Consider the following 26,913-nt stretch of genomic DNA (forward strand, 5'->3'; position numbering starts at 1 on the left):
TTCTAGTTTACTATGAACAAAGTTGTTCACAGTAGCCTAGAATTCTCTTTTGTATGTCTGTGGTATCAGTCGTAATATCTCCTGTTGCATTTCTATTTGAGCTTGTTTGGATCTTCTTGCTTCTCTTTTTGGTTAATCTCACTAATGTTCTATCATTTTTATTTATCTTTTTAAAGAACTAGCTTTTTGTTTCATTTATCTATTGTATTGTGTGTTTTTTGTTTCAATTTAATTTAGTTCTGCTCAGATCTTTGTTATTTCTTTTCTCTGGCTGTGTTACAGACCCTGATGAACATATATGAAAAAATCTTCAAGAAAATACTGTCTAACAGAATTCGACAGCATATGAAAAAGATAATCCACCATGATCGAGTAGATTTCGTACCAGGGATGCAGGTATGGTTTAACATCCACAAGTCAATAAATGTGGTACACCACATAAACAGAATTAAAAACAAAAATTACATGATTATCTCAATAGATGCAGTAAAAGCATTTGGACAAAATCCAGCAACCCTTTATGATTAAAACACTCATCAAAAACACCAAAGAAGGGACATACCTTAAGGTAATAAAAGCCATCTATGACAAACCCACAGCCAACAGGGTAAAGTTAAAAGCATTCCCCCTGAGAACTGGAACAAGACAAGAATGTTTACTCTTACCACTTCTCTTCAAGTACTAGAAGTCCTAGCCAGAGCAGTCAAACGAGAGAAAGAAATAAAGGACATCCAATTGGTAATGATGAAGTCAGATTGTTGCTGTTTGGTGATGATGTGATCCTATACCTAGAAAATCCTAAAGACTCATGCAAAAAGCTCCTAGAACTGGTAAATGAATTAAGAAAAGTTTCAGGATACAAAAATAATGTGCACAAATCAGTAGCTCTGCCATACACTAATAGTGACCAAGCTGAAAATCAAATCAGGAACTCAACCCCTTTATAATAGCTGCAAAAAAAAAAACAAATACTCAGGAATATATTTAACCAAGAAGGAGAAAAACCTCTACAAGGAAAACTACAAAACACTGCTGAAATACATCATAGACAACATAAACAAATGGAAACATATCTCATGCTCACAGATGGAGTCAATCAATATTGTAAAACTGGCCATACTGCCAAAAGCAGTCTACAAATTCAATGCAATTCTTAACAAAATACCACCATCATTCTTCACAAAACTAGAAAAAAAATCCTAAAATTCATATGGAACCAAAAGAGAGCCTGCATAGCCAAAGCAAGACTAAGCGAAAAGAACAATTCCAGAGGCATCACATTACCAGACTTCAAATTACAAGGCCATAGTCACCAAAACAGCATGGTACTGGTATAAAAAATAGGCACATAGACCAACGGAACAAAATAGAGAACCCAGAAATAAAGCCAAATACAGCCAACTGATCTTTGACAAAGCAAACAGAAATGTAAAGCGGGAAAAAGATACCCAATTCAACAAATTGTGCTGGGATAACTGGCAAGCCACAGGTAGAAGAATGAAACTGGATCTTCATTTCTTACCTTTATACAAAACTCACCTCACGATGGATCAAAGACTTAAATCTAAAACCTGAAACCATAAAATTTCTAGAAGAAAACATTGGAAAAATCCTTCTAGAAATTGGTTTAGACAAAGACTTCATGACCAAGAATCAAAAAGCAAACACAATAAAAACAAAGATAAATAGATGGAACTTAATTAAAGTAAAAAGATTCTGCACAGTAAAAGAGAGAATCAGTAAACAGACAACCCACCAAGTGGGTGAAAATCTTCACAATTTATACATCTGATAAAGGACTAATTTCCAGAATCTACAAGGAGCTTAAACAAATCAGCAAGAAAGAAAAAAACAATCCCATCAAAAAGTGGGCTAAGGACAGGCATAGACAATTCTCAAAAGAAGATATTCCAAATGGCCAATAAACATATGAAAAAAAATGCAGCATCACAAATTATCAAAGAAATGCAAATCAAAATCACAATGTGATACCACCTCACTCCTGCAAGAATGGCCATAATCAAAAAATCAGTAAATAATAGATGTTGGCATGGATGTGGTGAAAAGGGAACACTTTTACATTGTTGGTGGGAGTGCAAACTAGTACAACCACTATGGAAAACAGTGTGGAGATTCCTTATAGAACTAAAAGTACATCTACCGTTTGAAACAGCAATCCCACTCCTGGGTATCTACCCATAGGAAAAGAAGGCGTTATAGAAAAAAGATACCTGCGAAGGTATGTTTATAGCAGCACAATTCATAATTGCAAAAATATGGAACCAGCCCAATTGCCCACCCATCAACGTAGGGATAAAGAAAATATGGTATACTTATACTATGGAATACTAGTCAGCCATAAAAATGAATGAAATAATGGCATTTGCAGCAGCCTGGATAGAATTGGAAACTATTATTCTAAGTTCAATAACTCAGGAATGGAAAATCAAACATCCTATTTTCTCACTCATAAGTGGGAGCTAAGCTATGAGGATGCAAAGGCACAAGAATGATATAATGGACTTTGGGCACTTGGGGGAAAGGGTGTGAGGGTGAGGGGTAAATACTACACATTGGGTTCAGTGTATACTTCTCAGGGGATGGGTGCACCAACATATTAAAAATCATCACTAAATAATATATTCATGTAACCAAACATCACCTGTTCCCCAAAAACCTATCGAATTTTTTTTTAAATAGGCCAAAACAGAAAACAAGTAGTTGTATGACTAAATGTGTTATAATTAAGTTTGCCCTACGGAAAAAAATCATATTATATCAGATAATACCTTTAGCTATATGCTTTTGGACCATTCAGCCTTCGAAGTCTAAAGATATGTTCATCTATGAAAGAATAGAGTTACCTTAGTCATCTTTATGTCCACTTGAGTTCTCAAGCATCATGTGTTTATGGCATTGAACAATAAAATCATTAATCAATTTCAGTGTTCTAATATCAGCAATATGTAATGTGATACAATTTCAAAACACAGGTTATAGACAAAGACTTCTGATTTTAAGCAACAATTTGCTTTCTGTCTGTCTCTAATGGATTTGCATTAAATGTCCATAATGGACTGTTTCCTTTGGATCAGAACACAATGGCTGAGTTTTGTTGATGATACATTGAGGATTGCCATGGAGAGAACATTGAAATAATTTTATATTATCAATAAGGTAAACTTTTATAACTAAATTTGGTCTATGAAAAAAAGTTATTGTATATTAGATACCTTTAACATAAACATATTTTAAAACATATTTACTGGTTATTTTTCATCTTTGTTTTCAAAAGTTTAAATCCTGCATTCGAACGCTTAATAATTTCTTTTCACTTTCCCTCTTGAACTTTGCCAAAAGACCTTATCATTATTTTAAAATCTCTCTCTTTTTTTGCTGTTATAACATCCAAAATAATTTGGCATTTCTAACCGAACTCATCATCAATTATGTGAAAATTTCAAAAGTACAGAAGAAAGCAAACAAAAAACAAAAAGAAGTGAATGCTTCCAGTATATTCACTGTACCATTATTTACCAATAAATTCACCTCACCAAGGTCACAATAAATCTCTGAATAGGCTGAGAAAATACTTTTAATACTTTGCATCCATTTCTTTAAAAGTATACCTTATGTTCCAAAAATGTTTTTAAATCTGGCTAAGTTTCCAATATGATCACAATACATTTGGGCTATAGTTTATTTTATAGGTAGTGTCATCATAAGCATTTGAAACGGTTATGCAAAATACTTTATTTATTGCTTTAAAGTTATTATTCAAAGAAAACATTCACATCCTCAAAAAGAAGTAAACGCATAGATAAATTCAGGTTATAAATCAAGATGCAAAAGAAGGAAAGATGGGGCATATACTCATTCATATAAGTTCCGCTGCCAAAGCTTTTCATCATGTAAGAAATGTTGATTCAGGGACTCCAACTTTTTTTACACTAAATCAAGTAATGTACATCTTTAACTACAATATGGAGAAACTATAAAATTAAGAGCAAGTTTATTACTAAGATGCTAAAGTTAAAAAAAGACTTGCCAGTCAGCATCCCCTTTTTCAATGTGTGGAGTAAACCCATAAAAGGGAAGGCCCCAGGTAACGGCATTTGATTAATGGCTCTCTGAGCATTTATAACATACATTTGTTTCTAATTTTTGATACTTGATTTTTGTAAATGTAGCCATTTAGTTTGTTTTTATTTTTTATTAGCTATAGTATACAAGAGGGAGCATATTGGGCTACAAAAAGAAAGTTTTCAGAGTAAAGCAAAATTGGATTTGCATTAAAATGTCATGTTATCGCTCTGAAAACAGAATCAAGTTAGTTAATTTTTTGAACTTTAGTTTCTTCATCTATAGAATGGAATCAATAATACAGACAGTTTCAGAGTTGTAAAACAGTTTATGGAATGATATACAAAGTCCATGGCCAACAGACAGAAGACAATGAATGGTAACTATTTAATAGTCATGTGTCATAAAGCCACATTCCCAAAAGCTCTCTACCTTCTTGTTTTCAACATGGGATTGCTCATCTCTCAGTAGCTAATCTTTGAAATTCCTGAATTCTATTTGTAATTTGTGAGCAAATGGTGTACCCTGTTTAAATGAAAGACTTCACTGCTGGTAAATAGCCAGCCTCTAATTTTATTTTTTCAAAAAGGTGATGATTGGAGAAGAAGGTGGAGCAAGATAGCAGTATAGAACCCTACAAAGATTGTCAACCCTGCAGGAACACCGAATTGAAGAACTTTCCACAAAACACCTTCATAAGGACTAAAAATCAGGTGACTGATCACAGTACTTGGTATTAACATTATATTAATGAATGGGGCGCTGAAGAGCACAGGAAAGACAGCCTTGAATGGCTTACACAACCCCTCCCTCATTCCCTGGTAGTGGCAGCAGAGCACAAAGAGAGAATCTGTGCACTTTGGGGAGGGAGAATACAATGATTATGAGACTTTGCATTGGAACTCAGTACTTCCCTGTTATAGCAGAAAGCCCAAAGGGACAGAACGCAGCCTGCACCTATGGAGTGAGAATTTAGACCAGCACAGGCTAGAGAGAAGTAATCCAACTCAGTGGTCGAAACGTGAGTTCTGGCTAGCCCCACCACTGTGAGTTAAAGCACTCTGGGGTCCTAAATGAACTTGAAAGGCAGTCTGGGCCAGAAGGACTGCAATTCCTGAGTGAGCCTTGGTGATGTGCTGGGCTTGGAGCCAGTGGACCTGGAGTGCAGGCGACATAGTGAGAAGCCAGCTAGAGTGGTCAAGGGAGTGCTTCTGCCACCCCTCCCTCAACCCCAGGCAGTGCAGCTTGCAGCTCTGGGAGAGATCCCTTCCTTCCACTTGAGTAGAAGTGAGGAAGGAGTAAAAAGGACTTCATCTTGCAACTTGGATACAAGTTCAGCCGCAGTAGAATAGGGCAGCAGACAGAATCCCAAGGCCCTAGTTCTCAGACAACATTTCTAGACACAACTGGGCCAGAAGGGAACCTGCTTCCTTGAAGGGAAGAACCCAGTCCTGGTGGAATTCATGACCTCCTTACTAAAGATCCTTTGGACCTTGAGTAAGCATCAACTGTAGCCAGACATTACTCACCGTGGGCTTTTGATGAGAATGAGACTCAGGTGTAACCCAGGGTATTCCCAGATATAGTGGCTATGGGGAGAGACTCTTCCTGCTCAAGGACGGGAAAGGGAAGTATAAAGGGGAGTTTATCTTGCAGCTTGGATACCAGCTTGACCACAGAGGGGTGGAGCATCAAGCAGGCTCCTGGGGTCCCTGATTCCAGGCGTTGGCTCAAAGGAGAGCAGTTCTAAACCTGCCCTGGGCTAGAGTGGAGCTAACTGCCCTGAAGGGAGAGATTCAGTCAAGGCAGTGTTCAGCACAAGCTGACGGAAGAGCCCATGGGCCTTGAGTGAAGATGGGTGGTATCCAGTCAGTACAGGCCACAGGGGGAGAAACTCCTTCTGCTTGAGGAAAGAAGAGGGAAGAGTGGGAAGAACTTTATCTTGTGGCTGGGGTGTCAGCTGAGCCGCAGTAGAATAGAGCACCAAGTAGATTCCTAAAGTTCTCAGATCCAGGCTGTGGCTCCTGGACAGCATTTCTAGACCTGCCCTGGGCTGTGGAACATGAGAGCTAACATCTTTGAAGGGAAGGACACAACCCTGGCTGGATTCACTACTTGCTAACTGAAGAGCCCTGGGCCTTAAGGGAATATCAGCAGTCGCCAGGCATTAGTAATCAGCAGTCTTGGGTGAGTGTGGGCGGCAAGCCACCCAGGCGCCGAGGCAAGAGACCGAGGACACGAGCTGTTCCAGTATAATAAAATATAAAACAAGAATAGTCATACCAGACATAGATCTTAGATATGATTATATATGAATATCATTAATCATTAGTTGGTAGTAATTACTCTTTATCCTAATATTATAATAATCCCTGCTCTATAATCATAACCTAGGAAAAACCAGGCCATAGAGAGATAGGAGCTGCGGGGACATAATGAGGTGTGACCAGAAGACAGGAGTGCGAGCCTTCTGTTATGCCTGGACAGGGCCACCAGAGGGCTCCTTGGTCTAGCGGTGACGCCAGCATCTGGGAAGATGCCCGTTACCAGGCGGACCGTGGTCTAGCGGTAGCAAAAGGTGTCAAGCAACAACACCCGCTACTTAGCAGACCTGGAAAGGGAGTCACCTTTTTCCCCAGGGGAGTTTAGAGAAGACTCTGCTCCTCTACCTCTTGTGGAGGGCCTGACACCAGTCAGGCTTTCCCGCAGTTATCCGGAGGCCTAACCGTCTCCCTGTGATGCTGTGCTTCAGCGGTCACGCTCCTAGTCCACCTTCATGTTCCATCCTGTACACCTGGCTCTGCTTTCTAGATAGCAGTAGTAAATTACTGAAAGTACTAAAAGTCTCTGATATGTAGAAATAATGGCGTACGCTGTCTTTCTCTTTGTCTCCTCTCTCTCTCTGCCTCGGCTGCCAGGCAGGGAAGGGCCCCCTGTCCAGTGGACACGTGACCCACGTGACCTTACCTATCATTGGAGAAGACTCACATTCTTTACCCTGCCCCTTTTGCTTTGTATACAATAAATAACAGCGAAGCCAGACATTCAGGGCCACTACCGGTCTCTGCGCATTGGTGGCAGTGGTCCCCTGGGCCCAGCTGCCTTTTCTTTGATCTCTTTGTCTTGTGTCTTTATTTCTGCACTCTCTCATCGCCGCACACAGGGAGAGACCCACTGACCCTGTGGGGCTGGTCCCTACAGGTGAGATCCAGTGATATGCTCATTTCAGTTCTGACCCAGTGCAGTCTTGGTATTGGTGGCTACAGTGATGCTTATGTCACTCTTCTGCTGAGCTCCAGGCAGATCAACATGGACAGAGAAACTCCATTTGTTTAGGGGAATGTAAGGGAAGAGAACAAGAGTCTTTGCCTAGTAATCCAGGGAATTATCTTAGATTTTACCCAAGACCACTACAGCACTACCTCCACAAGTCCTCAGAGTCACAACAGTACTGGGCTTGGGGTACCCCCTAAGGCAGATATAGCTGCAATGACCAAAGACTTAGATCACAACACCCAATTATCCCTTTTGAGTACTTGGAAGAGTCCCCAAGAATGACAGGCACAAATAAGCCCAGTCTGCAATAACTACAATAAATGACTCTTCAATGGTGCTGGGAAAACTGCATATCCATATACAGACAATTGAAATCAGATCCTATCTCTAGCTATATACAAAAATCAATTCAAAATGTATTAAAACTTAAGTCTATGAACTCACACTGTGAAACTCTGAAGAGGGTACCTTGGGAAAACTCTCCGGGACATTCATCTGAACAAAGATTTCTGGAGTAATATGCTGCAAGCACAGTCAACCAAATAAAAAATAGATAAATGGGATCACATCAAGTTAAAAAGCTTCTGCACACAAAGAAAACAATCAACAATGGAAAGTGACGACCCACAAAATGAAAGAAAATATTTTCAAATTACCCATTTGACCAGGGATTAATAACTGGAATATATAAGGAGCTCAAACAAATCTATAGAAAAAAATATAATAATCTGAGTAAAAAATGGGCAAAATATCTGAAAAGACATTTCTCAAAAGAAGACATACAAATAGCAAACAGACATATAAAACGGTGCTCAACATCACTGATCATCAGAGAAATGCCAATCAAAACTACAATGAGAAATTATCTCACCCCAGTTAAAATGGCTTATATCAAAATTACAGGCAATAACAACTGATGGCAAAGGATGTGGAGAAAATAGAACCCTCATATCCTGTTGGTGGGAATGTAAATTAGTACAACCACTATGGAGAACAGTGTGACAGTTTCTTAAAAGCTAAACATAGAGCTACCTATGATCCAGCAACCCTGCTGCTATGTATATATGAAAAAGAAAACCTATTAGTCATTTTTATGCTGCTGATAAAGATATACTTGAAACTGGGTAATTTATAAAGAAAAAGTGGTTTAACGGATTCACAGTTCCACGTGGTTGGGGAGGCCTCACAATCATGGTGGAAGGCAAAAGGCACGTCTTGCATGGAGGCAGACAAGAGAGAATGAAAGCCAAGCGAAAGGTGAAACCCCTTCCTTATAAAACCATCATATCTTGTGAGACTTATTCACTACCATGAGAACACTATGGGGGAAACCGCCCCCATGATTCAATTATCTCCCACCACGTCCCTACCACAACACGTGGGAATTGTGGGAGCTACAATTCAAGATGAGATTTGGGTGGGGACACAGCCAAACCATATCAGAAAGGAAATCAGTACACTGAAGAGATATCTGCACTCCCATATTCACTGCAGCACTAATCACAACAGCCAAGATTTGAAAGCAACCTAAGTGTCCATCAATAGATGAATGGATAAAGAAAATGTGGTACACATGCACAATACAGTAATTCAGCCATAAAATAGAATAAGATTCTATCGTTTGCAACATAGATAGAACTGCAGGACATTATGTTAAGTGAAATAAGCCAGGCGCAGAAAGACAAACTTCACATGTTCTTACTCATATGTGGGAGCTAAAAATTAGAACAACTGAACCCAAGGAGATAGGGGGTAGAATAATGGTTGTCAGAGGCTAGGAAGGGTAGTGGTGGTGGGGCGGGTAATTGGGGATGATTACTGGGTAAAAAACATAGAAGGAACAACAGCGAGTATTTGATAGCCTGGCATGGTGATTACACTCAACAATAATTTATTTTACATTATATATATACTTTATATTGCTGCAAATTACACATCTTATTTAGAGTTGAAAGAGACAAAACCTAGACATTATATTCTCTATGAAATCTGAAGAGTCTTACTAATAATTTATAAAAGGACAATGGTAAAATACAAAGACTGAAGTACAAAAGTACAATAGTAAAATACAAAAGACCGAAGTCAGGAAGCTTTTCACAAATGCTTGCAAAGCTCAAACTCCCTTTCATTACCAATTCTACAAACTTGGAGTTAATTGCATTTCAGGGCACATTGCAAAGTACATCTTTTCAATGTGCTTTTCCTTAATTAGTACAAACATTTGGTCCCTGAGAAAGGTGGAAGTATAGGCTTGCTTTTGTTTTTGTTAATGTTTTCTGTTTTTTTATTCACTATTTGCACCCAGAGGCCCACGTGAATGACACATTTTTATTAAAATCGAGAATAAATATTATGTAAATTATGCCCCCAAACAGCAGCTATGGAGTCTAATTATTTTAAGGCAGCTTTAGCAGGATTCATTTTAGTTCTCTAATCAAAACAAAGCAGAAAGAATATTTCATATGCTAATAGATTTATGCTTCCCTTCTTAGCATTTGGAAACTACGTACCGATCATCTTTGCATCCCAACAACCAGGAGAGTGCATGTTTCATATGAGTCTTCATTTAAGTGCTCCCAATGATATAGGACAATTACTGAGACAATTAGTGACATATTTTAATTGATTGAAAGTACACATTGAAACATTCACATGACTATTCATGTATATGATTTGTATATATAGACACCTATCTCTGAAATATCTTTTCAAAATTTCTTCCCGTGAATACAATTAGTACTCCAGTTTTACCAATTTGCCAGTCAGTTTGTTTTACCCTATGTCAGGTTTTCTCAACATTAGCACTATTGACTTGGGGCCAGATAATTTCTGTGGGAGTTGTCCTGTGAGTTTCAGAATGTTTAGCACCGTCCATGACTTCCACCCCTAGATGCCAGTAACACCCTACCTGCTACAAGCTGAATGCTTTTATCCCCCTCCCCCAAATTCATATAGTAAACCGTGATCCACAATGTAATGGCATGTGGAGGTACAAACTTCTGGAGGTGATTATGAGGTCATGAAAATGGAACTGTCATGAATGGGATTACTGCCCTTAAAAGAAGAGCTTGGAGCTAGCTACCTTTTTCCAAGATGTGAGAATACGAGACGTTGGTAGTCTGCAATCCAGAAGAGGGCACTTACCACAACCCGACAATTCTGGCAACCTAATCTCAGACTCTCAGACTCAAGAACCGTGATAAATAAATTGCAGTTTTTTATAAGCCACCAAGACTATGATAATTCTTCTTAGCAGCCAAACTGACTAAGGGAGAAAATTGGTGGGACATTCATTATGTGATGTGTGCTCTCATAAAAAGAAATGGAAGAGTTTGCTTTCTTTCTTTCTGCTCTTCACTATGTGAAAATATAGGGAGAAGAGGGCTTTCTGCAAACCAGGAAGCAGACACTCACCAGATACCAGATAGGCTGGCCCTTTGATCTTGGACTTCCCAGCCTCTAGAACTGTGAGAAATAAATGTTTTTTGTTTATACCACACAGTCGAAGGTAATTTGTTGTAGCAGCCTAAAGTGACTAAGACACTATCCCAAGATGTAATAACTAGATATGTCTCCAGACATTTTCAACTGTCCCTTGTAGGGGGGTGGATTTTGCCCCCATGTGGGAATCACATTCCTATGTGGGAAGGAGTGTTTTCATATATGTTGGAACATATAGAATAATGCTAAAACATGTTTGTCCTTGACCTCAACTTCTCCCCCTTGGCCTAAATTTCACTACATATATTTTACCTTTCACTTGATTTTAAATATTGTTATTGCTTATTTTGAAATGCAAATTTTCTTGTCATTGTTTTGGTTATAATTATCAAAGTTCCTCTCATTTCTCTCCCTATTGGCATTGCTGCCAGGATTAATTTCAAAGACCTTACCATTGCAGAAAGCCTCTTCATGATCTGTATCTAATCTATCTCTTCAATCTCACTACTTGCTATTCCCACAGGTAACCCAAGCTCCTCATGTACAACAAACTACAATTCTTTCCTTCATTCTTCATTTCTCTAATTTCTAATTGGATTATGAGCCTCAATTCAATTTTCCTCAGCTCATTGCCTCCAGAAAGTTTTGGAATACATTCTGCATGCACACCTCCCTCAGACTATTATTACCCTAAACACAGTGTGATGGTTAATTGTACACGTCAACTTGGCTGGGCCACAGGGCCCAGATATTTCATTCTCTTTCTGTGGAGAATTATGCATTATACACAATGCATATTTTTTTCCAAGTCTATTTCTTCCCTGGAGTTCAAGATGCTGTGTGTGTGTGTGTGTCTGTGTGTGTGTGCACATGTATAATTCTTTATCATGAGGACTACTATAATATTGCACGTTACAAGTGATTAAAACATAGTCTAAGAGTGATTGCTATAGTCACCCTACTGATCTATCAAACACTAGGTTCTACTTCTTCCATCTAAATGTATATATTGGTACCCACTGGATTGTACATTTTAAAACGGCTAGAAGATAACGATTTGAATGTTCTCAGTGTAAAGAAACGATACATATTTAAGGTGATGAATTTCACAACTACCCTGATTTGATTATATGAATGTGTCAAATTATCACATGTATCCCGCCACATGTACAACTTTTTGTATTAATAAAAAATAAATTAAACAAATGGTTGTACTTCCTATTTTTTAAATACAGAATTACAGAAATTATCATTAGTAACAACTTTAATTTAAAAAAATATTGTCAATGTTTATTTAATATTTTCATAGCAAATTTATATCATGATCTATCTCTAGTCCCAAAAGATATTGGGTGCTTTTGGTAAAGAAAGCCTCATTTGTACAGATCTTTTATGGTGCTACATTTTTTTTAAAACCTGAACAAATTATACTTACTGTTTGGGGTCAAAAGTATAATTAAAAACATGGCATTCTATGGAATGTTGAAGCAAAATGGGCTTTCCTTTGGTTGAGCAATGAAACATGTTAACTCTGATTTCTATTCCTTAGTTAGAGATTGATTTCTGTAACTTGGTTGATGCATATTATTTTGCATAGTTTACCGATCCTCTTTCTTCAAGCATTATCTAGGTCTTGCTGTTAGTGTGACAGGATACAGTTTCTGCACTTGCAGATGGAGTAGAATTGTTGAATATCTACATTTGTGCACAGAAAATTGTTTCACTACATGCATGGGTGCTAGGGGGATTATTTTTAACTGAAACAGTCATGCTTATTGAAAAGAAAATTCAGAGCTTTTACAAATATCCCATAGACACTGAGGAGACTATTTAGTATATTAGCTTTTGTTAAGTGAATGAAAACCAAGGATTTCCTGGTAAAAATTAGAAAGATTATTAAGGATTTTAACCTTTTAGAGACAGGATTTCCATGTGTATAAATACAGGATATCTAAGAAGTTTTACACATGTACACAGCCTTTCTGATTTTGTTATAAATGAGGCACACAAAAAAACTCTTTTGATAATGCAAAAAAGCTTTAATTATCTCTCCAGCATGATGTACTAAAATAATACAAATATTATTTAGTGAGCACTTATTATATGCTGGGCAATGTGTTAAGTCCTTTATTTTAATCTAACTATATGCTGGGCAATGTGTTAAGTCCTTTATTTTAATCTAACTGAATTGTATCAACATATTCATGTAGCATTATTATTCTTTGTTCACATATTTGGAATTTGAGATTCCACATGGTTGAATGACTGTAGAAGATCATTCTGCTTGTAAGTAGAACTCTATTGTTAGAGTTCCCACACTGATTTTCCTGTATTCAGAGTTTTTTTGCACCCTATACTGTCTTTGACAAGTTAGCATTTATTGAGTGACTACTAGGTGCAGGCCGCTTTGCTGAGTGCTTTCCGCACATTGCGTCATACAGCCTCACAATAGCTCTGAGACATAGACATTCTTTTTCCACTTTCACATATAAAGAGAAAGCCACACAGCTAGGCTGACCAAAGGAACCAGAGTCAGTTAGAGATGAGTGTTATCCCCAAATTATCACGTTTTGTGCTATATCTATACTTCCTATCATTAAGGGAGCAACAGATTCTCTAGTTTGTGATTAAATAGCTCTACAACAATTTTCTCAATCAATTACGCTCACATCCATTAAGTCAAATGGAAAAATTAACGTGTGGTCAATAAGACGTTCATGGAGATAGGAAAATATGTTCTTAATGTGACAAAAATCCATCTGCTAAGCTACAGAGTTAAAAATCAATTAATATTATAATTTAATTATATTCATAGAAAACAACATAGAAATAAAACATTTTAAGTGTAATTTTATTCATGTTTAATTAATGTGAGAGGCAACACAATTCTTTATATGTCTAAACGATTGAAGCATGCCATACCTTACCTTACTAAGCTGTTAGTACTGTCAGGATCTTGCGCCAAAACTGTACCAACGACGGTCCCAATCTTGGCATTTTCGTAGACTTCCATGACGTAGGAAGGCATGGAAAATAGTGGTGGTTCATCTACATCCCCAACAATGATCTTCAGCATAGTAGCATCTTTAAAAGGACCCAAGTGAGAAAAGCGAAAATCAAGATGTGTATTTGCTCCTTCTATGTTGAGGGTATATGACTTCTTTTTCTCATAGTTCAGTGGCTGTGGGGAAAAAAATAAGATTACGACTTTCATAAAAAAATTAGTACTATGACTTTCATTACTTTTCAAATATGCATTATTTTTTCCTTTTTAGAATAAAATAATTGAGATAGAGATAAGTCATTCTAGCTTTGTTCTAAAACAAACTATGAAGATTATTTTAATAATAACATCTAAGGCATAAATGGAACCTCAGCATTTTGTATTTAGTGCAATAATATGTATTCTGTGTTATAGACATCAACAGGAAGAATACAAACTCAGATTCAGGAATGTGTGAGGACTACTAGGTAATGTTTTCAAGAGGAAGTGCTTTTTCAGATAAGAGCTAAACATTTGGAAAGTGTTTAGCATGATGGATATAAAAGGCTGTGTGAACCTAAGATGAACGGATGTAGTTTTAAAAGTTAAAAGCTCCCGTGGTGAGGTGAGTGAAGGTGATTCAGAGACCAGTCTTCCATTTTAAACTGGGTGAAGTATCCACTGACGCTGGCCTTCCTGTTAAAGATCTGTGAGAAACAGCAGAATAGGGAATTTTCATTTCTATTTATGCCACTGATTTTGTACAAGCCTGCTTCAATCTCAAAGTGTCCTTTTTTTGGCAGGAACAGAATGGTCATTCCCTGCGGAGAAATTGAGGCATTGTCCTTTACATTAAGGGTCAATATCGTAGTCAATTCAGGTTGCTATAACAGAATACCATATACTGGGTGGCTTAAACAACATTTATTTTTCACACTTCTGAAGGCTGGTAGGCGTCCTCTTTCTGGTTTACAGACAGCCTCTTACTTGCTGTATCCTCACACAACAGAGAAACCCTCTCCTCTGTCTCTTCTTATAAAGACACAAATCCCATTCATGAAGGTTTCACTCTAATTACCTAATTATGTCCCAAAGATCTCACCTCCAAATACCATCATATTACACTGGGGATTAGAATTCAACATATGAATTTTGAGGGAAGAAACATCCCTTCAGTTCATAGCAACCAAGCAAAAGCTAACTAGAAAGAGGATCCTTATCAGGATCCTGTAAACAGAATGATCAGTACTATAATACTTATAATAAGTTCCCCAATTTTTCTGAATTGACTTGGAAAATTGGCCTTTCCAGGGGTTGGAGATTACACAAGAGGCAAAATATCATTTCATTTCCAAACCATATATTAAGAACCTAGAAAACTAGGGTCACAGGGACATTGATGAGGATAAGCCACTACAATATTTTACCAGTTTCCAAAAAAATATGTATCTTTATATCTTAAAAATTCAAATTTTCAGAAGTTGATCATATATACAATACACATGCATTTATATATGACACAAACATTATGAATTTCAGATTATGTATTTTTTAAGGAGTTATTTGCTTCTGAAGTTTATGACCTATCACACTAGAAATAAATTGCCAAAATAACTAATACCTATCTTCTTTGAGGAGTTGCATACTCTTTTTTTTTTTTTTTTTTTGAGATGGAGTCTCTCTCTGCCGCCCAGGCTGGAGTGCAGTGGCAAGATCTCGGCTCACTGCAAGCTCCGTCTCCCAGGTTCATGCCATTCTCCTGCCTCAGCCTCCCAAGTAGCTGGAACTACAGGCGCCTGCCACCATGGCCAGCTAATTTTTTGTATTTTTAGTAGAGATGGGGTTTCACCATGTTAGCCAGGATGGTCTCGATCTCCTGACCTCGTGATCCGCCCACCTAGGCCTCCCAAAGTGCTGTAATTACAAGCGTGAGCCACCGCACCCAGCCGAGGATTTGCATACTCTTAATTGGATCCACACATTAAACTTTCTCTTGCCTTGACTCCTTCCTCCTTTACATTAATAAGTGAGAATTTGTCTATGACTAATTTATCAACAAGCTCTATCAAAATTTAAGTAACTCGTCCTAGAAATGGTACATACTTGCTGCCTATCAGCAATTGGGTGGACAAAAATGGTCCCTCTTGGCTTATGAGAGCTGGACAGTCAGAATCGTGCATCCTGCTCACAGAAATACGAATACCTGGAAGGTTTACTGTTAGTTTTAGATCAATGTCTATAATTTTTGGAGTTAGCCTGCTGCATGTGGTAGGCATTATGATGTCTAAGGTTCTTCTCACTGAGTATGGGTATTTAAGACCTTAGAATTAAAAATCAGAGTTACATACTTTTCTAGGAAAGCTTAACATTTCTTTCTCACGATAACACTGGATTTTAAAACAATCACCTCCACTTATTTATTATTTTTGGCTTTTACATCTTTTAGACTTTTCAATGACATTTGTGGAGGGATTTGGGCTACCTCCAGTCCTATCTGATATTATTATCAAGCTCTGCATCCAAGATGACACACATCTCTTGTTCCATTTCTTAGCAGGTCCCCTGGCAAGTTAGATGTCATTTGCCTCAATACTAACCTACCTACTGCTACGGTGCAGGCTGTTTCTGCAGACATATGGTTTCATGTTGACGATCATCTAATATATATTTTACTACTCCAGGGTGGGGGTAATCATTTTGAGGGACTTCTTTGCCAGAACTGACAGATGGATGGACGGAAACATGTGGAGCCATGAAAAAATGAGTACATTATTTTAGGTGGGGACAGGAATTTAGAATCAGTTGAATTAACACAACTGGAAATATTTTAACAACCTCATTTATGAAGAAAAGCTGGTGAGGCTGAATTGCCGGTACAGGGAAACTGGGAGAAAATTATACTCATTTATTTGTGCCTGGATATTTCAGACTTATATATACAATAGAAATTATTTAATTCTTTGGTTTTATCCATCAAAAATGGTATTTATAGTATTAGTATTATAATGATTATTTTTCTATTACTGCAACTCTGGGAAAACTACTCAAGTACCCATCTTCCACACCTTTTAAATAGTTGCATAAATTATTAAAGTTGTCTTCTACGCTTTGTTAGTTAAAAAAAAAAATCCCAGGTGAGGCACGGTGCCTCATGCTTGTAATCCCAGCACTTTGGGAGGCCGAGGTGGGCGGATCACGGTCAGGAGGTCGAGACCATCCTGGCTAACACGGTAACACCCCGTCTTTACTAAAAATACAAAAATTAGCCGGGCGTGGTGGTGCATGCCAGTAGTCCCAGCTACTCGGGAGGCTGAGGCAGGAGAATCGCTTGAACCCAGGAGGCGGAGGTTGCGGTGAGCTGAGATCATGCCACTGCACTCCAGCCTGGGTGACAGAGTGAGACAAAAAACAAAACGAAACAAAACAAAACAAAAAACAAAGCATATCATTGATGCTCATATTTAATGAGTGCTATTTTCAGTGTTGCCACATTCAATCATTTAAACTACTGGATGCCCAATTAAATTTAAATTTAGGATAAACTGTAGGGTTTTTAGTATATTAATTGTCAATTATCACAAGAAACATAGTTGTAGAAAAATTAATTGGTTATTTATTTAAAATTAGAATGTAATTAGATGTCCTGTACTTTATTTGACAATGCTAATTAGGATGCACAATGCATGCATGCATATGAATTGCAACATTCACCATGGTGATGATGGTGGTTCGTATCAAACTCACTTGGTAGGGAAGAGAGAAACTACCAGCAAGTATAACATGGGTATGTATTCGCAACTCCTGTCCTTTAAATTTTTTAAAAGTTAGCTTTTACTCATATGAAATTGTTGATATCAAAAATGTATGATGACATATACAAAAGATAATTACACATGGTTCAGTCTAGCATAATTATTTGTCTATCCCTCAACTATCTGAGCATTCCTGGAATCATCCCATTTGCAGTTTGTTTTGTTTTACTGGAATGGTGCTTAGAATTGTCCTGTGGGTGCTGAGAAATGAAGCTGCTTAATGTTGCTTAATATTTGTATTGGCTTATTATTTTCTGTTAATCCTACTATATTAGTTTCGTAGGGATGACATAACAAATTGCCACAAACAGGTTGGGTTGTAACAACAGAAATTCCCTTGAAGTTCCGAAGTCACTAAGTCAGAAATGTGGCAGAACCACACTCTCTCTGGGAACTCTAGACAATCTATTCCTCACTTTTTTCAGTTTTTGTGGCTGCCCTAGCCTGCCCCAGAAGAAAGAGACCCCTACATGATTGGACACTCAATTTATATTGTAATTCAACCACTTGCAGGATGAAACTCCAGGTTTAATGTCCAGAAATCATAACTTTGCAGTTACAGATGATAAAGATTTCTTTCAGAGGAAACATGGAAGACTTTGGGTACTTTATGCACAATGTAGGGGCAGTGGCAAGCAGAGCTACAGACTCAGAGAGCAAAGTATTGAGCCGTACAAGAATCAACTCAAAATGGATTACAGACAACGTAAGACCTAAAACAATAAATCTATTAGAAGAAGACATTGAGGGGAAACCTTCATGACATTGTTCTAGGCTGAGATTACTTCTCTATAACTCAAAAAAATAGGCAAAGTAAGCAAAAATAGACAAGTGGGAATGATCAAACTAAAGAGCTTCTTCAGAGCAAAGAAATCAAGTAATAGAGTGAAGAGATAATACATGATTTGAAGAAAATATTTGAAAATCATACATCAGATAAGGGCCAATATCCAAAATAATGAAGGAATTCAAACTACTCAACAAAAAAAATACAAATCACTCTATTCTAAAAATGGGCAAAACACTTAATAGACATTTCTCAAAAGATGACATACAACTGAGCGACATATATATGAAAAATTCCTCAGTATCTCTAAACATCAGAAAAGTGCAAATTAAAACCACAGTGAAATATCATCTCATGCCTTTTACAGTGGCTATCATCAAAAACACAAATGATAACAAGTATTGGCAAGGATGTGGAGACAAGGAAACACAGTATTGTGGTGTTGTAAATTAGTACAGCCATTTTGGAAAAAAGTACGAAGGTTCCTCAAAAAACCAAAAGTAGAATTCCCATAGGATCCAGCAATCTCCTGACTGGGTATATAGCCAACGGAATTGACATCAGTATCCCAAAGACATGGATGCACCCTTATATTAATTGCAGCATTACTCACATTAGACAAGATACGGAAAAAAAAAAAGTATTCATCAACGAATCAAAGGATTTTTAAAAATTGTGGTGTAGATACACAGTGGAATACTATTTAGTCTGTTATTTAGAAAAAAGCTCTGTCATTTGTAACAACATGTGTGAACGTAGAGAATATTGTGTTTAGTGAAATAAGCCAGACACAGACAGACAAGTACCACATGATCTTAGTTAGATATGGAATCTAAAAGTTCAACTCATTTAAGCAGAAAGTAGAATGGTGGTTACCAGAGGCTAGGAATAGAGAGGTGAGTAGGAAAAGGGGAAACATTGGTTAATGTGTACAATGTTACAGTTAGGTAGGAGGAATCAGTTCTGGTGTTCCATATACAGCACAGTGGTTATAGTTAATAATAATGCATTGTACCTTTCAAAATATCTCAAAGAGAGAATTTTAAATGTTCTCATCACAAGTAAATGAAAAATATTTGATGTAACAGATATGTACCAATCACATTGTACATCATAAATATATATAATTATTTGTCAATTAAATATTAAATAAAACTTATAAAAAAAAGAAACCTAATGAAATTTTCCCTGCTGGGTTTTAAACGTATTTGGAACTTGTGACTTTTTTATTTCTTCCATTTTCCCCCTGTTGGAATGTCAGTGTCTATAACTGTTATCTTATGCCTCTCCTACCATTGTATTTTAGATAAGGATAATTTGTTTTCTAATTTCACAGGTCCACAGATGAAGATTTTTGTCCTAGGATTCAAACTATCTAGAGTTTCACCCACACCTGATTAAGATAATGAGATTTAGATTGAGACGATGAGTTTAGAAATGTTGACCTGATCATAAATAGATAAGGTTTTGGACTTAGAATTGATTTTGTAATAAATTGATATTTTAGGGATGTTGGGATGGGGTAAATACTACTGTACACATGGGAAGGACATGGCTTTTGTGGAGACAGGCTATAGTGGCCTAATGGCAACCCTGCAACAAATATGAATATGGCAGATCATGCAATTAACTTATATAGTAAACTATAAGAGGTGATAATCCTCCATTATTTAGGTAGGTGTTAAATTTTATGACAAGGGTCCTTATAAGAGTGGCCAAGGGAGATTTGGCAGAGAAAATGTGATGAGGTCATACGACCACAGAGGCAGAGAAAGGAGCGATGTGGCCATGAGCTGAGGAACAACTGGAGCCTTCAGAAGCTGGAAGAGGCGAGGAATGGACAGGTCCTTAGAGTTTACCAAGGAGAGAGGAAGTGCAGTCCCATCCACTCCTGGTTCCAGACTTCAGGCCTCCAGGACTGTGAGACAGCACACTGGTTTCTCGAGTTCCTCAGTTGATGGTCATTTGTAAGAGCATTCCTAGGAAATGAATGTAAATTTGTCTGCTTTATATAGAAATATAGTAGAAATTTTCTTTCTTTTCAGTGTGTTGAAAGCTTCAAATAGAATTGCAGTTATGTGCTCTTTCAGGTTTGATAGAATTCCTTAGTGAATTATTGGGTCTGATATATTTAGGGAAAATTCCCAAGCTTCTCATTTTCTTATTTAGAAATCAGTTTATGTGTGTTTTCTGTTTCCTTGAAGTTGCTTTTAGCAACCTTCCCTCAAAATCCTTCATATTAGTGTGTGTAGAATTAAGAAAATATTGTTATAATGTTTTCAAGCTGCTTATTTTCTATCTTTCATGTATCTTAATAAGATTAGTTTAGGTTTATTTTTTTAAACTTTCCTTCCAAAAAATCAGGTTTGAATCTATATTTTTGTTTACTATTCTTTATTCATTTTCTTCTTTTATTCTCCGTTATTAGTTACATATTTAATTCATCTAATATTATTCTTTTTAGTCTATGTCTTTGATATGTTTAGAATTACAAGTATACTTTCAGAAGCACTTAATTTGTATCCCATAATTTCCATCTATGTTCTTTCTTATTATAGTTTTTTCCTAGAAATTCTGCAATTTGTTGTGCCTTTCTTTTTCTGTGGTTTGAGAATTCCTAAAGTAGAAGGTTGTGGTTGTTGCAGTTAACACATTTTCAGATCAAGGTCATTATTTATTTTCTGATGTTTTTCACTAATTTTTAGTTGTATTTGGAAAGGAGCATTTTATTTGTACTATTTTAACCTTGAGTCCTTTAATGAGATAGTCTTGAAGACTAATACGTAGTCACTAAATATTCTATAGGCACTTGAATTAAATGATATAGCATCAGAATGCAGAGAATGATTTATTAAATATATCAACCTCCTTATTAATTACATTATTTGATTATTCACATTTTAAAGTACTTTATCTATCATGGACTGAAATTTGTGAGCTATAACCCTCTACCATTCTGTTTATAGACATAGCTCTTTGTATATATTGTGATTTCTTCTTTGTGAATGTTGGTGAATAACATGCAACAGAGAGATTCATACTCACAGTGAATGGCTCACTTTAGGATCGTAAAGTGTTTTCTGTTCCTTCTTTTTATTATTTCAGTTTGGATCCCATCATTGTGGGCGCTGAAATCGTATCTCTTACTTCCCTTTTTATGTATGTGGATTTTTATTATAATCTTATTTTTTTTTGTTTTAGATACATCTGGTTTCCTTGTGTGAAGTTCTATTTTTGTTTATTTTTTTTCTAGTGACTACCTCCATTCTTATAAATTTAGATAATATTGTGTTATCACCATACAATAAACAGCAATTAAAATAAAATAGACTGTTTCCATCTCCTCCCATTTCACTTAAATATTTGTAACTTTTAATTTTTGTTTACTTTTGTACTCTTAGTAATGCTTATAGATGTAATATTTGACTTATTAGCTTGGACTTATATTTTTTCCTTCTTAGTTATTACTAATAAAATTTTTTTTTTAACTTACAATCTTTTTTTCTTAGGAAAAGAGGTATTGTTTCTACAGTTTTTAAGGCATATGTTTACTTTCTGATAAACTACCCTGATGCTGATGTTAATCACAGTCAGTGTTCCTGCCTGTCATTACCCATTAGTACCCATAAGTATTTCTTGGTAAGATACATTACTTCCCAAGAAAATATCTTTCATTTCACACCCCCAAGAAATATAATTATTTATTGTTTCTAAATACAGAATTTTACATTGATCCCAATTAAAGGTGCTAACTAATATTTAGGTAGATTATTCCATGCAGTCAGAATATTGTTTTAGTTTCATTTTATTTTTAATGACACAATATACGTATTTATGGGGTATGGGATAAAATGTAAACTATTGACATATGTATACAATGTGTAATAATCAAACTAAGGTAATCAGCATATTGTAATGTCCAAAGATTTTGGGCTGTAATTTCCATGCTTGAAGGACAATGTGGGTGGATATAAAACCTTTGGCTGAATTTATTTTCTTGAGTATCCAAAGTCCACACATGTTTAAAAATAATTTCCCATGTAAATATTTCACTTATCCCTTCCCATCTTTGAAAAGTTGGTTCTTTTTAATTTCTAAACTCATAACAATTAACGCAAACTTGTATCATTTACAGTTGGTATGGGCTGACATCTTGTATTATAACAATATATCATGTCTACCCAGCTTTCCCTAAGATAAAGAATATTATCTAATTCATTTCATAGTTCATGTATCTAAAATAATTCCTAGCACATGGAATTTGATTAATAGCTCTTTCTCCATCTCAAATACAGCTGTTTTCAGAGTACAGAAAGGTGCTATTACATGGTTTAGATTTGATGGATAAAAAATTTAATATTATTTTTGAAATATAATACTTAACACCGACCTATGCCCTAAACAATTAACATATATTAATTTATTTAACCTTCACAACACCTCTGTGAGATATAATTGTTCCCATCTACAAATGAGGAAACGAAGGCATAGGAAAGTTAAGAAATTCCTTATGGACAACAGTCTGTAAGTGATATACTTGGGATTTAAACTCAGGCAGAGGAAGTGTGTAAGTGTAAGTTGTGTCCTTAAGCACTATGTTATCCTGGTGGAAATCTAAATAGCAAATAAGTAGTGTAATATAATGTTTCATTTTGATGATAAAGATAAACAAAATGTTCTGTGGAATATACTATCTTCACCATTAAATGAGACCTGCATCATCATCTTTTCAAGTATTTATTATTAAGTTAAAAATGAACTGATAAGTTCACTAAATCTAACTACTAGAACTCTGAGTACCTTTGTAATTTCTTTAATTCACAGGTCCATAAGTTAAGAAACTAAAATGCTATTGATAAAATTGTTTATCTTCTCAGCCCTTGCTAGAAGTGTGTATTCTGGCACAATTTTTTACTTCCCCAGGCAACTGGGCTTCTCTTACTTTTCTTTAGCTACTGCTCTATATCCTAATTTAACAGCTCACTGTCAATGAGTTGACACTGATTTTCATTTTAAATTTTAGTTTCCTAATTTCATCCTGTAACTCCTACTAATTACTTGTACATATCATTGCTCATTCTAACTTGTAAAGTAGTACTTTCTCCTCTAATATTAATCCATTTCATATTACTGTAGTTAGTTATCGTTTTTCCATCAATCATTTCCCTGCCAGATTTACATATTCAGGACTTTTTAATTGTTTCTCATTAATCACTTCTATTATTCCTTAAATCTCCCTATTATATTCTTCTCTGGAACTATATAACCATTATAAATACAAGGATATTGAAAATACTGTTTAGCCAAGTTGCCATATGAGTCAATTATTCTTAGAGTTTAAAGAGGTTCTAAAATTCTATTCTCCTAAGTAATAAGAGAAGACACTCTTGATGACCTCTTCTTTGTCTGATTCCTATGCTGCACCAGAATCTAGATTTTAGTTCCAAGATTGGGTAGACAGGGTCCTTATCAACATTTTCATACATAAAATTGTCATCTTAATCATTATATAAAATGGTCTAGACCAGCAATAGTGACTGATATCATTATTAATTTTTTGTTTTCTGGAGAAGTATTTAACATATTATGGTATTTTGTCAAAACACAGGAAAAATTGTACGAATTTAAGCAGGGTTTCTCCAGCTAGGTTCTTGTATTACAATATGCTTTGTGGCCCTTGTCAGAGGTCTGGCCTGGATGATGGACAGTCTGTGGAAACTGGAGTATATGCATAAGCTTTCTCATCATATATTTCTCTATACAGAAGAAAGCAATTCTTATTCATTGTGTATAATTCTAAGGACATTGATACAAATAAATATTATATGTTTGCTTTCTGTCATTTGAACACTGGACAAATAAATGCAAAGATCTTTCATTTCAAATAGCTTAAGTATACATTATATTATATAGAAAGTATGCTTATTATTATTTATATATAATAATACACAAGCTCATATATGTGTGTATATGTATATCTATGTGTTTTGTGCATATGTGTGCATGTGTATGTGTATCTATGACATAAATAAAATAATGAAATATATCCACACATATACAAACTTACCAACAGCCCATGCATATATATAGCTTAATTCATCAAGATGTTTCAACAGATCATTAGTTTCCAAATACTGCACTAAACTGTATTTTAGGAATATATGTGTCAAAACAATCAATTAACTTTCAATGATGTTTCAAACGATTTATTACTCCAGGCTCATCATTATGCCTATAGATGAACAGCATGAAAAATAATTTACCCAATAGCATTTCTGTATCAAAGTCATCCAAAATCGAGTAATAGATATTACTGAATTGAAGCTTGGATTCCTCTCTCTATCGGCTGTGGCTGAAAAGAATAACTTTTCAGACTTTAGAACCTTATAAGAATATAAAACAGAAACTTAGTTGAGTTTTTTTTGATAATGAAATCCCTAAGGAATGTTCATATTTTGTAAGCAGTCCATTAGAATTAGAAATCTACTGTTCTTATTTACAGTGTGTGATCATGTGTTTGCCTGTGTGTGATTATTCACCATGGATTGGGATGACTTATTTATTACTCTTTGTGGTTCAAAGTCTAAAAATGTTAAAATCTGTTAGTAAACAACATTCGATCCTTATTCTGTTACTAAATGCAAGTGAAAGGAATGACAATGTAATCCTCAATAAACACAATCCACTAAAAGACCAGAAAGATAGTATGTAGAATAAACCTAGTATGGTTGTAGCTGAACATATTTCATGTTTTTATCTTATAATTTACTTAAACTTTAAAAAACAAATTTATAACTTTTAGTGTTTACTCTTATGACCCATCTTAAATCATGTGTTAAATAAAAGGGTTTAAAAATCTTTTACCCCTGGTGGGGTATGGAAATCTTAAAAATACACAGTACTTGGTTATGAAAGTGTTTTATGCCTCCTATAGGCAGGGATACACTTGTAGTACACATAGATACACACTCAGGAAAATTATCAGTACATTCACAGTAAATTAATTTTTGAAAAATCTTATCCTATCAGAAGCAACAACTTTAAGAGGAAGATAAAACTGATAGGTTTTCTACATTGAGAAGTTATAGAAATGCATATTTTGATAAGTGAAACCAAAAAGATAATCCAAATTATATTTATGACTGAAATATACCTGAAAATGTTGTACTACAAATACGATATTTAATGTAAACTTAAAAAAATTCTTCTCTTGAAGAAGCAGGAAGAGGAAGTTGATTGCCAAGAAACATGAAGATAGTATGTACACTGTGTTGTAATATACACACGGTATTTCATTCTTAGTTTGCTTCCAGTTAAATCAAACAACATGAAACAAAGATGGCAGCAAAATCATCACATGGATTGGTCTGGAAGTATAATTAAAAACTGGTGCAAAAATAGGAAGAAAAGAAGGCAAGGAAAAAGAAGTATTGAGGTAGTATTAGATGGTAGTCATTACTGAGGTAGTAGTAATTATTAGCCAGACATAGCTTAGAGCACAATTTTCACCTCGTTTCATGTTTTCCATAATCACCCTGTAAACTGCTTAAATAAGAAAACTGAGGCTTCAAAGAGTTGAGATAATGTCATAGATCTCCTAAATGACAAGATTAAGATTTATATTTCATTTTACAGTAAGCTTATATCTTCAAGCACCCTTTGTTGACTTGAAGGACAAGTTTAAAATTTTTTGGCTTAAGTTAATTTGCATTGTATTTACAGTTGAATTAGTTAGAAGGGAATGACAACACAACAGTATTTGCTGAAAATCAGAAGGCCAAATAGAATCAGAAACCTAAAGAAAACATAATATTTGGATCCACTTCAGTAAAGTGTGCAAATAGGAGCCATATAAGAAGAGACTTTGAGAAAGGCTGCTAAGGAGAAGCACATCTCTAGCTACAAGAGGTTTATGTCAGAGGAAAGAGAGTACCTCCAATTGCATTCATCCTTACCTTTTTTCCCCTTTCCACCCAGCCAGGCTTCATTAAACAATGAATGAAAGTTATCAAAGTGTATTTACAATGTACCACACCATGTACCAGTGAATTCAATTTGGCAATTTTCTGATGAAGGAATGATACAGACAGGAACGTGCAAACGGTCCTGCTGGCGGATTTATAGAGCAGTGCTGATTTCTATCTGTGAGGAGATTAGCTGTTCTGCCTAGCTGGCTAAAGTGAACTGCCTTAGAGATTAAATAAGGAATAGGTTTTAAGAACTGTTTTATCTTTTTTCTGCCATCTGAATGAGTATCTCTTCAAGGTTAAAATCCACTGAGGTATATAGGTTTTTCAAATTGTAATTATTTATGCCCTAAAACATACAGCAATTAAATAACTCTGAGATTGACAATCCTAATCAGAAGTATCAAAAAATTACATGAATGCAACATGTACATACCTCAGAGGAAATCTAGACTACATTAAAAAATATGTTCAAGGGAGGCCAGGTGCAGTGGCTCACACCTGTAATCCCAGCAGTTTGGGAGGCGGAAGCTGGCAGATCGTTTGGGCTCAGGAGTTGGAGAC

At 35.8% G+C, this 26,913-nt stretch overlaps 1 protein-coding gene across 4 annotated transcripts in view; it reads right to left on the reverse strand.

Annotated features, from left to right (window-relative positions):
- The window catches only part of CDH18 (cadherin 18), a 356,371-nt gene that overhangs the window by 82,454 nt on the left and 247,004 nt on the right, over window positions 1–26,913 (reverse strand). For all 4 annotated transcript variants that reach the window (XM_032136147.2, XM_032136148.2, XM_032136153.2 and 1 more), the window contains exon 6: window positions 13,728–13,981. In XM_032136147.2, coding sequence (XP_031992038.1) covers window positions 13,728–13,981 — 254 coding nt within the window. The remainder of the gene's footprint in view (window positions 1–13,727; window positions 13,982–26,913) is intronic.

Source organism: Hylobates moloch, unplaced genomic scaffold, assembly GCF_009828535.3.
Source record: "Hylobates moloch isolate HMO894 unplaced genomic scaffold, HMol_V3 SCAFFOLD_17, whole genome shotgun sequence".
In the NCBI taxonomy this organism is placed as follows: Eukaryota; Metazoa; Chordata; class Mammalia; order Primates; family Hylobatidae; genus Hylobates; species Hylobates moloch.